At 38.7% G+C, this 15,624-nt stretch overlaps 2 protein-coding genes across 3 annotated transcripts in view; one reads left to right on the top strand and one right to left on the bottom strand.

Annotated features, from left to right (window-relative positions):
- LOC144653188 (cyclin-I-like) lies at window positions 1-6,023 on the bottom strand. Its single transcript, XM_078513135.1, has 10 exons — window positions 5,855-6,023; window positions 3,826-3,879; window positions 3,304-3,414; window positions 2,818-2,955; window positions 2,625-2,699; window positions 2,379-2,525; window positions 2,137-2,256; window positions 1,601-1,696; window positions 1,077-1,224; window positions 1-408 (listed from the first exon to the last, which is right to left on the bottom strand). The coding sequence occupies exons 3-9, from the start codon at window positions 3,412-3,414 to the stop codon at window positions 1,084-1,086; spliced, it is 828 nt and encodes a 275-aa protein (XP_078369261.1). The 5' UTR covers window positions 3,826-3,879; window positions 5,855-6,023; the 3' UTR covers window positions 1-408; window positions 1,077-1,083.
- A 149-nt stretch (window positions 6,024-6,172) lies between these two features.
- Window positions 6,173-15,624, top strand: part of LOC144653180 (N(4)-(Beta-N-acetylglucosaminyl)-L-asparaginase-like) — a 44,279-nt gene continuing 34,827 nt past the window's right edge. The window contains exons 1-4 of one of the 2 annotated variants that reach the window (XM_078513123.1): window positions 6,173-6,614; window positions 7,972-8,080; window positions 9,308-9,355; window positions 9,985-10,097. In XM_078513123.1, the coding sequence (XP_078369249.1) occupies window positions 6,455-6,614; window positions 7,972-8,080; window positions 9,308-9,355; window positions 9,985-10,097 (430 nt within the window). In that variant the 5' untranslated portion in view covers window positions 6,173-6,454. The remainder of the gene's footprint in view (window positions 6,615-7,971; window positions 8,081-9,307; window positions 9,356-9,984; window positions 10,098-15,624) is intronic. The other variant, XM_078513122.1, reaches the window with a different exon arrangement.

The following is a 15,624-nucleotide window of genomic DNA, read 5'->3' as shown; positions in this document are numbered from 1 at the left end:
TTTTTCAATAAAAATTTCTTTATTCCTTATCCATACCAAATTATTTACACATATAACAAAATGCCTACATTGTAAATTCCTCTCTTTCTTCATTTCTACCATAAAAACAAATATTACAAATTTACATATTTTCAACATGCCATGAAACTTGAACTACCGATACCAGAAACAACAACCCACTAATAAACCAGAAACATTGATAACTTAGACCTGTAGACTCCTGTAAAAAAGGTTTAGAACTTTAAAATTCTAGCTTTAGAGACTTTCCATACATTAATATTAGGGCTGTTGGACTGTTGGCATTCTGATCCATACTTGCTTGTTATTTATTTATCTGTACAATATCCACATGTGCACTAACACAACTTTGTTACAATGTATGCTGACCCACACCACAGCCTGTACGACCTAAACAAGAAAAGAAATTATTACTTGGATGAAACCTTCATAGTGGTTAGATACTCGGGGCAAGCAAATATTGCTCTTGGGTAAGTGAAAAGTGAAGTTTGCTGGCCTGGTGGCCAAGTGAAATTAGCCTCAGTAGTCTTGTGAGTCTGAGTGAAGGCAAGAAACATTTTAGTGAGGCAAGTGAAAACTGAAATTTATTAGCCCACTGGGAAAGTGGATTTCAAAATGTTCTTCCTGCCCTGGATATTGCATGGCATTCATAGTGTACACGTAAGTGTCTGTATCACCAAATTCTCGATGAAGTAACTAAAAAAGGTTAACAGCAATTGGGAAAAACGTTTGGCTTGAATTAATTAGGACTGAAAGATTTACCATTGTCCAGTTGTATTGGGCAAAGTGATGTTTTTTTTTTACATTCCAGTGTTCTACATGTGTAACAGTTCCTTCCCAATAAGATTACTTGACATCAATGCTGGGAGATCAGCTGGAAGCCTTGGACTGTTTCCTAAGTGCACCTGGTACAAGAGTGTGTGTTTCTGCTATCATTCCAAACACATCTAGAGCCTTTGTTGACATGCAGGAAATTTCTATCTACCCAGTATGTCATGTTCAAATAAACATTGATACTTTTGTCATACAATGGAATAAAATAAAATATTTTAATGTACCTCTAAGTTAGTTTCCTATCACTGTAATAGATTGATCTTCTCTATCAGTTATCGACAAAGTTTTCAATCTGGGAAAGTGGTTGTTTGAAAAAGAGTTGAAGTGTTCATTCAGGAGTTTGGAGCACTGCCAAAGTTCTGCATCAGGAATCTGCCAAGATAGAAAGAAAGTAAATTGAAACAAGTTATCAACCAGTAAATAAATAAAAAATGCACTGTCAGCTGTTTTCAACTAAACTTCACAAAGGTTTTGAAGATCTTGTGAGACATGCTACATAAATAATCAATCAAAAATATATACAGTAACTAAACACATAGCAAAGTACAACAAAGTCACCAAAAGTATCTTGTGTCAGCAATGCACAGATACCTACAGTAGTATTGGTTTAATTAATATCTCTTTTAACATCTCCCCCCTTATTATTTGTTTAATGTCTTGCAGTGATGGGAGTATGCCTCCCTTTACAAGACCTCTTCATAGTTGTCATTACATTAATATTGCTGTCATTTAACAGTCATGTATTTACCTTGGCTTCTTGTTGCAAGTAATGTGTTGCCAGGAGCCAGTTACTGCTAACATACACCAGCTCACAACTCAACAAGGCCAATGCTAAAGTTGATGGCTACAAAAAAAGGATTCAAAAAGTTAATGCATTATTACTATATTTTCTTGATTAGCCACAAATGGGACATTTAATTGAGAAAACATAGTATGCAAGCTTGTGCATTGTTAACACAGATGGAGCCGAATGTCGCCTTGTTAAAAGAATTTTTTGTGTCCCTAAGTTTTCCATTCCAAAAACTTTCAAACGTCTAATTTGGTTTGGGTTATAATTGTATAGTTAAGGTGCTGCTAAATATAGAGTAACCGTACTCGGGAGTTGACATCTAGAGGATAAAATGTGATACTGAGTAAACGTATTGTGTCTATATACAGGCAACAAAATGTGCTTGTATTATAGACACAATCGCATTAACTCGGTATCACAATGACATTTATTCTCTATCTCTTAAAACTATCAGCGGGTAATTAATGGAGTTGACGTCTATATACTGTATATACCTTGAAAAACATAAACTTGTGACAGCAAAGAAGATCTTCTAATGTGGTAGTGATGTGTTGTAAATGTTGGTTCACAGGACAGTGGTCAAGAAATCCTTTTGAAACACACAGAGCATGAAACTGCAAAAAAATATATGGAAATTGTCAGCTTTTATTTGAGCTTCAATCTTATTGTCACAAGTGTTCACAGCAGTCTTGTATAAGCTAATCTGCAACAGGAGGATGTCTATCTATATACTTACTACTTGAAGGAAGTACAAAGGAGTTGATGCATTCACTGATAGATTCCATTTAAGTTTATCGAGAATGATTCTCTCCATCCTTAGGAGATCTGAAGAAGAAAAGCGTAGTCCACTAACTTTGACCAAATCAGCCGCTGTTGGAACATCCTAGGTAAGAGAAACAAAGTTTCGTAAAAATCACATATGTAAATTACAAAGTACTTTAGGTCACCATTTATTACCCTTATATGTCAAACAGTTTCATACCTCATCCTCCTCACACATCTTTACAGCCAGGAACAGACAGCAAATACTGATGCAAGGAAGGTACTTTGGATTGGCCTTTCATGTAGAAAAATAAATTTACAGAAAGATTTTAATTATCAAACAATCATCCCGCACAACAAACTGACAAAAAATGTGACTAAAAACAACCTTAAGGGTAATCTAAACAACTCACCTTTACAACTGACAAGAAGCGATCAAGCAAGTTTACAGAAAGGGAGTATGTCTCTGAGTGAAACCCACAGTGTCTGCTCAGGTTCAACATAAACATTGTGCTATTGTCTCGGTTTGAAAGACTGATTCCATCTGAATCCTACAGAAGAAGAGAACCTTGTTAGGTACTGATCTCTCCTGACCAGTTTGATAAACTACACAAAATCATATGCTGGTATAGCCTGAGATAAGCAACAGGAAAGGAAGGGAGATCTTTCCAGTTATAAAGAAACTTCATTAAGTAACAAACAAATTTTCTATTAAATCGCTACCTATGAGATGATGAAACAGAACTCTCAATAACTGATCAAACCAGCTCTTAGTGGTTTCGTATTTCAGTGGTGAATATCGTTTGCTTATATGTGTAACAGGTTCAAATCCGGTTGATGCCTGATTTTTTCCCCAAATAAATTAAAATTTACACAATACACATATCAACACACTGTACCTCATTTCCAACCAAGCGCATGAGCGGTGCAAGGTGTGTCTCTTCCTTAAGAAGCCCCTCATTTAGCACTTTGAGCAGTTTACCAACATTCAAACCACAAGAAACTATCATCTGACAAAGAAAAGTAGCGAAAAAAAGTCAATTGTGTAAAGGAAATAAACTTCTGTAAATTTCACATTGATTCAATTTTACTGCACTTAACTTGAATATATCAAGGTATGGTTCAAACACAAGAACAAATATTATTGCTAACATTACATTTTAAATGGACTACAGAACTCTTTTCACACCGCACTTAGCTTTTGGCTCATGTCTCGTTAAAGGGTTGAATCTTAAACATCCCCCTCAGAGGGAATGAAACGAACACACCAAGAGATGTGTATTACCTTTTGTCAGTTTTGTAATCAAACAAAACTTCAGCTACAAGTTTACGTTTAGTATAAAAGTACCAAAATGGTAACAATCCACCAAGAAAAGACCAGCAAGCAGCTAACCAGTCAGTGTTTCTTTTTTGATACTTACCTTGACTTTCAATACGTGACTAATTCTACAAGTTCAAACAGCCGCACACAATTCCTGTAAACACATGAAAAAATGTTAGGAAACACCAAAATAACTTTTACAATCATAAACAAGTCATGAGGTTAAGTGCCAAGCCCAGCTGAAGATATGTAACCCCAGGCTAAAAAGGCACAAAGAAAGCAATGTTGCCCTTACATTCAGTCAAGCATAAAACACCAAGATAATAAATCTGTTTTTGTTTTTTTTGCAGCAGAACAATGAGAAATCAGTGCCTCCTGAACAGTTGATTGTAAATTATATGCAAATAATTTAAATGGACTTTTCAAAATTGAGGTAAAACGTATGAGTTGCTCATCATTGATATTATTATCCTCCACTCACAGACAGAAAGGGATTACTAAGCCATTTTATTTGCAAAGATATGGCTTTTAAGATCATTGGTAAACACTAGCTTTGGAAAATAATGACTTTCTTGAGCTAGCATCACACTGCAAGTGCCAACCTATTCCCTTCCCTTTACATGTGAAAAAACCCAAATATATTCATGCAGAGACCTTTATTCACCAAGTAAACCAATCTATCCTCAACATGTTAGAACGTATAAGCATTTACTGAAATTTAATATATGCACTAGAACTTTGATCTTGTTTTAAGATACCGTAATAAGGATGCATGAACTCGGTGTGAAATTAAAATACTGTCGTGGTGATTTGTAAATACCAACCAACCTTGTTAAATAACCTGGATATACATAACCCAAACTTTTTTAAAGTATTCTTGAAACTGGAATACATTAGAAAGCAATAATACACTTCTAGAAATTTCTTTGCAAATAAAATTTTTTGATGTATTTACAAATTAGATGCCCATGACTGACTAATGATTGAAAACAAAATATGCGTTTTTTTGTGCAGTGTTCTACATGGGAAAATAGCATAAGGAAATTTTGAATGGGTACTAAACCAACACACGCCATATAAATAGTTCGACAAGCCTGGGTTATGACACAAGAGTTTCCCTTGTAACCTTTCTATTATTTGTCCCATGATCAATATTTCGACACCGATATTCTGTTACCCCCGTATTTGATGTCATACCCTAAAACGCACAATAAGAAAATCAATCTTGACTTACAGAGCAAAGATTTTGACAAGAGAATCACAAATTCAAATCTTCTGAGACTAAAAGTTTCGATTTTATTGGCGCGCAATTAAGTCTTAATACTGACGCAGAATTAAAAACAAAAAAAACATTAACTAACCAACTGTATCACGACAAGACTGTTCTTGCCCAATGCAAATTAATATAACATACCAGTAAAAGCCTCATCTTTTTTCACATACCGTATTACGACTTTCATTCCAAAGCTAAGCAAAGCAAACTTGTGAAATTTAGGTTCAAAAATTAGGCAGCAGCGCTACAGAAACAAGAAAAAAAAAAAAAAAAAAAAAAAATAAAAAAAAAAAAAAAAAAAAAAAGCCCCCCGGGGGAAAAAAAAAAAAAAAAAAAAAAAAAAAAAAAAACACATAAAAAAGCTTTGTCCTCATAATAACTGTCAAAGGAGAACTGTGCTTATCAAGGCAACAAAGGGGAGCCAGCGACTCCGATCTTCCCTCGAAGGTTTTTTTATTTATAGCTTCGTTACTTGAGCTAATAAAGCATAGAAACAGAAACTGGAAGAAAACAGGGAGAATGGTGGTATTTTGAAGATGAAACTTCAAGTAGTTGTTGCCAAGGTACACGAAAATAATATTGACTGATATTTCGAAAGCGAAAAAAAAAAATGCTTAACTTGTAAATTTTATTGTCGTCAGTAGATCGTCAAGTACACTTACTACATAAAAATTTAGTGAGTTAAACCCATTGTAAACTTGTTAATGGATTGCTACTACATTTTATGGACAACAACAGAAAACACTGTGTTTTGGAAAGGAGCAAAATTCAGCTGTCAGGCACAGAGAAATTTAGTCGCCATATTAGTATGAAGAAAATGCGCCAAGAACATTTCTCAGCTTAGCTTGCTACGTACCTCATTTGTGCGTTTCCAGCGCTTCTTCACCAGCAGAACTGGACGGTGGGAAGATAAAAAACAGCTTCACCTAAGGTACATAGGTAAGATTAATACAACTGAACGGCTTACACACCCAAAATCACCGTTCCATGATCACAACAGCCGAGTCGATGTAAACAAAAAGATTGATTTTTTGGGCGCCAAGGTTCGTTTCATATTTTTGGAGGATTTTGATTGGTTAGTTCAACACAAGCCTCGCTATTTCATTGGTCAAAAGATTACCCCATTATGTAAGCGTACACGTAGCTTCTTTTGTTTTCCTTTCCGTGACAGCGAAAAATCTGTCATCTGTCGCTAAACGTCATCGACTATCCCCCGGGATTAGTCCTTTGCACGGAAACCAATATAACATTTTTTTTCTGCCTTTATAAACAAAGCAAAGTTTACAAGCGAATTCGTATTCGTAGAGTAAGATGCAACAGTTTCCCAAAATGACATGTAAACATAAAAGCTTCCAAAGGTCGTTCGTTCCGCTAGACCGATATCATGTAGGTATGCAATGCGTACAGATTACATGAAGAGAACACCAGTGGCCGGGAAAGATTGGTGCGAGTAAAGATGGAGGGAAGTCCATGTTGTTGCCTTTCTGTCGTAGTTTTCGTTTTAGTTTTCTTTACATATGGACAACTTTTTCATCAAAGTGAAGCTGTGAACTCCAAATTTCTTCCGGTTGTTATCAACACATGGGGACCGCCATTTACAAATGCGACTGCAGAAGGTATGACGTCCGAATTTTCATACAGTTTTCAAAGTACTTAGATTGGCCAGTTTAACCTTGTACCATTTCTTTTTACATTTTCGTGTTTAGGACATAGACATTGAGTCACTGCGTCACAAAACGTTTCCCTTCTCAGACTGAGAAATAAATATTATAATAGATAAATACGCTTATATAAATAACTGAATTAATAAGTAACTTAAATAAATAAACAATCCCATCACATCGTGCTGCATTAAAACAGGGTCTGGAAAGGGGGGGGCGGAGGGGTCCTGATCCCGCATTCCCGCTCCATTTTTACGAAAATTACGAATCCCGGACTTTTTTTATCGCTATCCCGAATCCCGTTTTTTTCTTTCCCCAAAAAGACATTAAAAAATACTTATTTCTCCAAAAGCTAGTAAATGTACAGCGTAAGGTGTAGATTTGCCCTTTCGATTGAAATAGCTCTTCATACCTCAGTATGACAGACACGAAAAGCGTCCTGGGGAAGTGGTTGGTCCTATAAGCGTGTGCATTGTCCTTGATAGAAGGTTTACAGGGAAAGCCTCAACCACGTCTTATCTATAGTTTGGTTTGAAGCGAGACACCACTTAGCGCTCGCCTGGTTGATTTGCTTTCACTGCTAGAACGTCTATTTGGGTCGTGACGATTTCTTGAATTCCCGACAGACAGGCAAAAAATCACGCATCCCGTGTGTAAATTTTGGTGAATCCCACTTCCCGGAGAGCAGTCAAATCCCGAATCCCATCAAAATATTTTGCGTTTTCCCGAATCCCGCACCATATTTTGGTCAAATCCCGGATCCCGAAAATACCCTTCCAGACCCTGTTAAAAATCAAGTTACCGGTATGCATATTGAAAAAATCGGTAATAATCAATAAAATCGTTTCCGAGTTACTAAGAAGTGTTTTATGGGTTCTACTGACAGTGACAATAATTGGTCATATGCCAGATCATGTTCAGCTAATTTTGCAACCCTATACTAGACTTAAGACACCGAAAATCCTTACCCTATCTACACTTGTTCTTTTAAGAACTGTCTCACTATTTGTTTTTTAATGGAAAACCAGCAGTGTTGTCGTGATTCTTTTTATGTTAGAAAGGCCTTTTTCTCTTCTGAGTTTCTTTTCCTATTCTGGACTTAGCTCTAATTCATACCAATGATCAGTTTTCTGGCAAATGATACCCTATTCTAGACCAAAACTCTCTGATTTCTTTACCCCGTCCCAGACTGAACTGCTTGAAAGCCATACCCTTCACAGCGGCACATACCTATATAACTCATCTATGGGAGTGCCCTCCCCCCCCCCTCCACAGCAAATCAATGTTCACTTTCATTATTTGACATTTTAAGCTTGGCATGTTATATCAAGTGGACAAGGCAGTGCATTGGATGCTGTGGAGTCTGGTTGTTCAGTTTGTGAGACAGAGCAGTGTGATGGTACTGTAGGGTATGGTGGAAGGTCGGTATTATGTTCTGCTTACATAAATCATGGTCAAGTGATTTTCATTGGAGTGTCGAAAGTAATTCGCATTTGCTTTGATTTTGCATTACTGTGCTTTGTGATTGGTTTAAAAAACTAAGGCCACTTTCTCAACCAATCAAAAGTAAAACCAAACCCAATCTTGTCTTAGTCACACACATTTTCCGGCCGTACTTCTCACTGGCGACATGTATTTGCTTCGAGTTTTGATTGGTTTACTGGATTGCCTGTGTCCTTTGTGATTGGCCAGAGTAATTACTTTGGTTTTGGTTTTACAACACTCAAATTAAAACTGCTCTAGGTGTGACAATGTACTTATACTGAATTTTCCAACTTACAATGAATATCAAAAACTGTAAAAAAATATGGCCACAATATTTACAGTGGAATCCAGATTTCTCAAACCTCCACCAATTACATGTTTCTTTGACATGTAAAAGTGGAGCTCTGGGAAAATATTTATTTCCACCCTGGCATGGAAAGTCACTGAACGCGAGGTCCTGTTGGGGAAGGGCCGGGTGAGGTCTGTATGATCTGAATTTCAAACCTTTTCATTTTGCAATTTTAGAACGTTCCATATCACTTTTGGAATGATGTCCAATGATAGATGTCATGTTAGAATTTGAATTCTGAAATACCTTTCTTGGAGTCTCCCTTTCTTGTAATTCTATCACTGAAATGCACTGCCTGCCTGGGACATTATCAACAAATTCAGCAGCCTTAAAGAGTACAAGATGCAAACACTGGCGACACGTCTGCCTAACCATTCATATGCTTGCCAGATCATGCATGTAAGCATCATTGGCAAAAATTTAAAAAAGAAGGCCAGAATTGGCAAGAAAAGCTTGTAACATTGGGGAGATCTGGAACCTAGTATGTCACCATGGTAACCAAATTGTTAAGTTCATATTGTTAAACACAACTAGCAGAGTGTTACTGCAAAGAATCAAAGTTTTCAGGTAGAAATTGGCTCAGATATCACTTTCTTCATATTTGATCAGAATTTAGTTGAGTCTATGTCGTTTTTACTTTACTAATTTGCATATTTTAAAAACTTGAATATCACTGGAAAGAAAAGAGATATTGGAAAACAGGCATTTTTCTTCTCATATTGAGTAATGGTAAATACTTTGAAACGGCTTCAAAAGGGAAAGATGCGAATTTCATCATAGCAGCACTGTTAACAGAATCTTGGTTTCTTTACAGTCCCAATGAAGATGGGGAAACAACATTGGATGCCATGATTATGGATGGGTAAGGATAATATTGTTAAATTGTATTGAAATATTTATATGGGCTCTTGACTGTTAACAAAATGTTCAGTTAATTAAGTGATAACACTATGTTTGCAGTATTTCTTTTGCCAATCAACTGAGAGGTGTTTAGAAGCTGCAAGACACTGTGATATCAATAAAAAACAATAATGACAGATGTTAAGAAGAAGATTTTCAATTGTTGCGCTTTTTTGATAACTTCACATGACAGGTCCTTATGGTTGTGGTACTGCAGAAGTAATGAGAATCTTTTTGTAAGGGCATCATTACATCCTTTAAGCAAAGATCCTTTATGGATCCTTAAAACATTTGACTTATCTTTAAGGATCTTTGGCTGATCTTTGGAGATCTTCCAAGATCCATAAATATCCTGCAAGGTTTTTGACCAGGAATATTAGAATATGGCCATGGTGAGATGAGGTAATTGATGTATGACAGTGAGGTGGTATAGTAGTTGAGTTTAGGATACCCAATGGGTCTGTTTATTAAATTTCATCTTAAACATTGCCACAGTGACAAAAATAAGATGTTGTAATATTCCTACAGTGGAGAGCAATGATGAAATGGTGTCAAATAGTTTTTGACATCTAACTTATTTTTTCTTGTTAGTGTTAGCCATGATGTTGGAGCTGTTGGCTGTCTGAAGAGAGTGAAAAGGGCCATTTCAGTAGCACGTAGTGTTATGGAACACACCTCAGAGACTTTCTTGGTGGGAGATGATGGTATGTTGACCTTCGTTTTCTCCCTATGACTATTTAATGTGCAGGGACTATAAAAGTTACATTTAGTTTGGATGTGTAAGACAGATCAATCAGACATTAAAAGGCTTGCTTTGCTAAAGCAGAATTATCGTGAGACTGAAGGTAGGTGCAAGGTGTAGTCCGTTCTATAGTGGCCCATAATACTTTTGCAATACTTTTGTTGTACTTTTGTGACACACCTGACGTGCACATCACTCATATTATCATTATTTTTATTAATATTATCATTAGCAATTTTGCATCTACTCGTGAAGCGGTTCTTCTTTCCAGCTTTTGTGCAATCCTTACAAATCGTAAAATATAGGTATTCGCCTGAACTCCTCATTTACAGTCATTTGTCTAAAAACTGATTATGGCTTCCACCCCTTACATGCTCAACGTAGTCTTTAATAATGGCACAATACCTTTTTGCCAGGTCTTCAACACGCTTTAGTTTCCTTTCGGTGGACTCCAGTCGCTTTACAGCCATAAGATGGTTGTTGGGAAACTCTACTTCTTGCTCTCTCCATAGCATTCCGACTTCGTATCTGCCTGACACATCCTTCACAGTTCTTTCTAATGTCTCAATTAGCCTTTTTATCTTCAAGAGAACGGGGTGTCACGTCTTCATACTTCGTGCCAAAGGATTCCGTTCATCACCAGTCTTCTACTTGCTTGTTTAACGATTCTTCAGCATTCAGGACACGGTGAACATGCATAACATGTAGACGCTCAGGTTGGACAACCAACTTAACTGAACCGGCGAGGGTCCAGCCAAAGGCTGTAAAAAATTGCAACAGGCTGCCCTGGACGACGACCTCTTCGCAAATCATGCTGTAATATCGCATCCAAAAGGTTTGCTCCCAGCAAAACTGTCACGTCTTCGGAATTAACTTCAGGAATACTCAGATTGTTCAGGTGTGTAAAATCCTGCATCATGGCACGAGTAACCTTTTGTGGGGGCAGGTTTAAGAGTGGTACAGTCCAAGCTTCTTCTACGGCTATCTGAGCATTAGCTTTTGATACCTCCGGTGGCACCAACATGAAATGACACATTTCTCAAACGTACGGGTTTGCCAGATGAGTTTATGGTACCAAGTTGTTAAGGGCCATTTTCACCATCAAGGCCAGTAGCATCAGCAAAATTTTCCAGGATAAGCGTAGTTTGGCTGCCGGAGTCTAGCAGCGCAAATGTACTTACTTTAACCCCTTTGGGGGTCGCAACTACTATCGGGACAAACTGCAGCAGAACAGCAGTGGGAACGCAGTTAACAGATGAAGCTCCCACAAAGACGGATACTGCTACATTCAAAGGCACGACGGATTGTTCACAAATGGAATTCCGACGAAAACAGGTGCTGCACCATGGATTAGTGGGTGGTGGTATTTGTCACAGCCTTCTATGACGCATCGTTTCTTGCGTGTACAGTGATCCTTTGACTCAAAACAAGAAAAGCACAACCTCTTTTCTTTACCAAGGTTGTGCTCTTTGGTTGACATCTATCACCAGGAATTTCTCACACTTCTCAATTGCATGCTTGCTGTCACACACCAGACAGTTCTTAATTATGGGCTGGGACTGTTTTCCTGTCGTGGCACCCGTGGCCAAGGTGGAGAATCTGTGAGGCTCACGCCTGATATTGCCATGTTGCTCTTCCTTTCGTGGTGGTCTTCTAAAGCGAGATCTTCTTCCTGTCGACGGCTTACCGAAGGTGGGTAAGGGTTCACAGACCATGGTCTTAGCATGAAGCCTGGCATGGAGCCATTCATCAACATCAACAAGAGTGGGAATGGCTGGTTGCATCTCAATCCTTCTTTCACCCCACTTTTCCTTGGTTGAAGATACAAATCGTGTGAGTATCCCATATTGTCTTTCCTGTTTGAAGTTTTCAGCTCGCTTACATTCCTCCTCTAGCCGGCGTTGAGCCTCTTTCTCTGCTTGTTCGATTTGCAGATCCATCAAGCGTTCACACCTCTCTCTTTCACTCGCACGCAAGGGAGAGCTTTGACTGCTGGCCGCCTTAAATTGGAGCGAAGGCGCATATTTCATTTAGCGAAATTTCAATGCTTTCCAGACATAGATTTGCTCTTCCAATGGCCTTTCAACGCTTCCTCAATTTTGCCAGCCAGCTCGCGTAATTTTCTTTGGCTTCCATGTGACTTCAAAAGACTCTTGGCGACATTAATATGCCTCATAAGCGTCACCTTTTGGCGAGATAACTTGCTCTTGGCCTTCTCCTTTCGAGAGCTGAAGTTTTCATAACGGTTAGGCCCAACGGCGGCTCGCATTTCCTCCGCTTCATTTACATACTGCAATTGCACATGGTCTGCTTCACTTTCCTTCAACATTTTCAAGCTCACAGCACTTCATTTCAGCAAAACACTCAATGTTTATGTACCACAAAAACCTCGCTCTGCTACCACAGGGCTCGACAAAAACTTGAATTCCAGCTTACCCATGGGGCAAGTAACTCTCAAATTTTGCTTGCCCGGACACTTTTCCTCCTTGCCCAGGTTCTTAAACTTATTAATAATTTATGAACCCCCAAAGTTACGAACTTGTCAGGGAGAATCTTACCAAAGACACAATCCATGATGGATACATGACGTTCAGTTCAAAAGTTTTGGGGTTTGTAATGCATAATAGGGCGATTTTCAAACATCTGCAAAACATGAAAGTTGGAAGCCCATATTTCTTGGAATGATGCATGATGCAGGAGTTTTGCCTTACTTTTTTGGGTGGCTGATTCTATGGAAAATAGGAACCAAAAATGATGGTCTAAAAGCCTGCAAACGGTGAATTTATCACTTTTGTGAAGCCTTGTTCAATGTAGCCAGCGTGTTTATTTAAGCTTCCTTTGGTTTTTGTAAAAGTTCTTTTATAACCTTTGATTACTCATGCCAAATAGGCCAAAAATGTACTGCTTTGTTTCAAAATCGTTACAAGTTTTAGAAATTAAGTTAATTGATGGCTTGCCTGGGCCTTTGCCCATCGGGCAAGTAGGCATGAAAAGTCACTTGCCCCAGACAACCGGACGGGGGTTTTGGTGAGCCCTGTACCAGATGTTCACATGGATGAATGGGATGATATCAACCTGATCAAACGAACAACAAAACGGTGAACTTGGCAGATTTAATCAGCTGCTCCTGATTTACAAACGTCAACGTAACACGAGTCTAAAGCGATTACAAAGTTCGATTGAACTCCTTGTGTGACGTGATCACGTGTTCAGTTTTGGCATGAACACTGGTCCTTTCAGCCAGTGTTCTGGTAGCCCCTTAGACTGGTTTCCCCTGTTCCCTAAATCTGCTGGGTTTTGGCCTGAACTCACATGACACCACTGAATGTAAAACTTTGTGCTGATCTGCGCGACTCTGTTTGATACAAACTGTAGTTTATTTTACCAGATATCCAGTAAAGCACCACCAATCCATACACCAACTTCAGTGCACATCATTCCCATGAATTTCTCACATTATCATCAAGATTGGCCGCCATATAGGTAGATAGTAGTTCCAGTCTTGGGGTTGTAAGCCCTTTCTTTGCCAAAGGAGCGTTTGCTGCAACTAGTCCCTGGTTAGTGACTGACACATTATAAACTACAATACTGCATACACTGCTGCTGCCGTTCCTGTTCTGCTTGTATCACCAAACATGTGTAGATCAATGCCCTGCACTGGTTCTTTGAATGTAGCTAGACTGCAGGTAATTCAGACTTCATCTGGTAGGCTTTTCTTGAACTTTTCTCAATGTTTCTCCAGTTTCTTTTCTAGTACTGCATCCCCTGGGAGGCATTGTTCACAGGCTTCTCTTTAGATCATCTTTCGTACCAGTGTTGTGGGGCTTACTATTCCTAGATTGTCAAACACTGATGCCAAACTCTTCAGCAGTTCTTTCTTAGTGGTTTTTGTGGAATCACTGGTAATGGTATCTTCCTCCTTGTTCCAAGGAAGTTCAGGTAGCTTTACTTCTTGTCTGACTTGCTTTAGCTGATGTGTGCATCTTTGTGCTCTGTGCTGCTTCCCTTATCACTAACTTGTGGGATAGGTAGAACTCTCTTTCTCCCTGTGGCTCATCATTCACTCTCTCTACAATCCCTTGCCCAAGTTGGTCTTGTATTATCCTGTCATACTTGTCCAGGTGGTTAGGTTCTTTCTCTAGTTTCTTTGCTGAGTTAGCTAGACGGCAGACACTTTCATTTTGGTTGTTAGGAAGGGGCTGGTGGACAGCTTTCCACAAGAGGCCAACCTCAAAACAGCCCTGTGGATGAAGAACAAGTCGCTCTTGGAATTCACTGTATACTGCCTGCTGATCACCTGCAGGTTTTCATTCTTAACCTAACACATCAAGACTACACAATTGCTCAATATCTGTTGAAGAACTTCTAGTTAGGTATACAATACTCAGATTGGTCTCTGCACCTGGGAACATAATGGTCCAACCAAAAGATGTGAGCTCTGCCACTCGTTCACCTGGTTTCTCAACTCTCGGCACTGAGCTTGTCTTCAGCTTTGCATACTCACTGGCACACAGGAACACATGTATAGGTAACTCCTGCTTTGTATCCTCGTCATCCATAATTAAACCCTTGATGATGTTGGTGCTGCAATATTACTTTTGTACATTGCAGAATGGGAACTGTCAGCAGGACACCCCTGTCAACTTTGCGCAGGGTAGTAGGCAGGCTGAAATCTCCCTTGATGTTAGAAATTTGCACCTTGCACATTTCTATTTTCTGGCTTGTTGATGTCATAAACTTCTTCTACTCCTCGTGATCAGGTTGTCTGCTCAGCCTCTCAAGCAATGTAGCTGATGCATAAGAGCTACCTGCACCAGTGTCCAATAATGCTCTTCACATAATTCCCTCTACCATTACCACAACTACTGGATACACTATTAGGCCCTCCCCCATTGCTAACATCAACTGGTTAGAGTTCTTGTCACAAATTGAGGTTAATGTTTGCCATTACACTTCTGACAACAAGTCTTGCATATGGTAAAAGGAGACCAACCGAGCCACAACAATCCAGGACTTTAATCTAAAGTGAACAGACTAAAGGGTATAACATCACGTTACATCAAAACTAGTAGAACAACAACATTGTGGGAACACATAGCATACATCAATCAAAGTCAACCAATCAGAGTCCATCATAACTGCATACATTATCATAAATATTCTAACACTCCCACTTGACGATAATGCTGTTACGGTAACAAAATACACTGCTTCGAATCCTGAAGCTTGATAATGGCATTTACATAATGTCATACACTCACTCACTCACTCATCCTCTTCGCTCCTCCGACTGGAGCATAAGGCTACAAACGTAATGTCATACACACCTAAAAAATCTCTCAGTTTTTCAAAGCTACATTTTGCAAGTCCCTTTGTCATAATGTTTGCAATCATGTCCTCCTTCGGACAATTACTCACTCTGATCTCATTAGAAACAACTCTTTCACGAACAAAGTGATGACAAATGTCAGTGTGCTTTGTTCTTTTAT

The sequence above is a fragment of the Oculina patagonica genome, chromosome 5 (genome assembly GCF_052425735.1).
Source record: "Oculina patagonica isolate OP01 chromosome 5, crgOcupat, whole genome shotgun sequence".
Lineage (NCBI taxonomy): Eukaryota > Metazoa > Cnidaria > Anthozoa > Scleractinia > Oculinidae > Oculina > Oculina patagonica.
The sequence above is the reverse complement of the archived record's forward strand: the minus strand, read 5'-3'. Positions and strand labels throughout refer to the sequence as shown.

Bases quoted from the DNA above. Each gene is read 5' to 3' on its own strand.
- LOC144653188 (XM_078513135.1), bottom strand. From the start codon at position 3,414: ATGATAGTTTCTTGTGGTTTGAATGTTGGTAAACTGCTCAAAGTGCTA. The intron at 2,526-2,624 runs GTATGAAACTGT...TCTCTTACCTAG, and splicing joins AGATGTGTGAGGAGGATGAG to GATGTTCCAACAGCGGCTGA. The intron at 1,697-2,136 runs GTATATACAGTA...CTTTTTTTGTAG, and splicing joins ACAAGTTTATGTTTTTCAAG to CCATCAACTTTAGCATTGGC.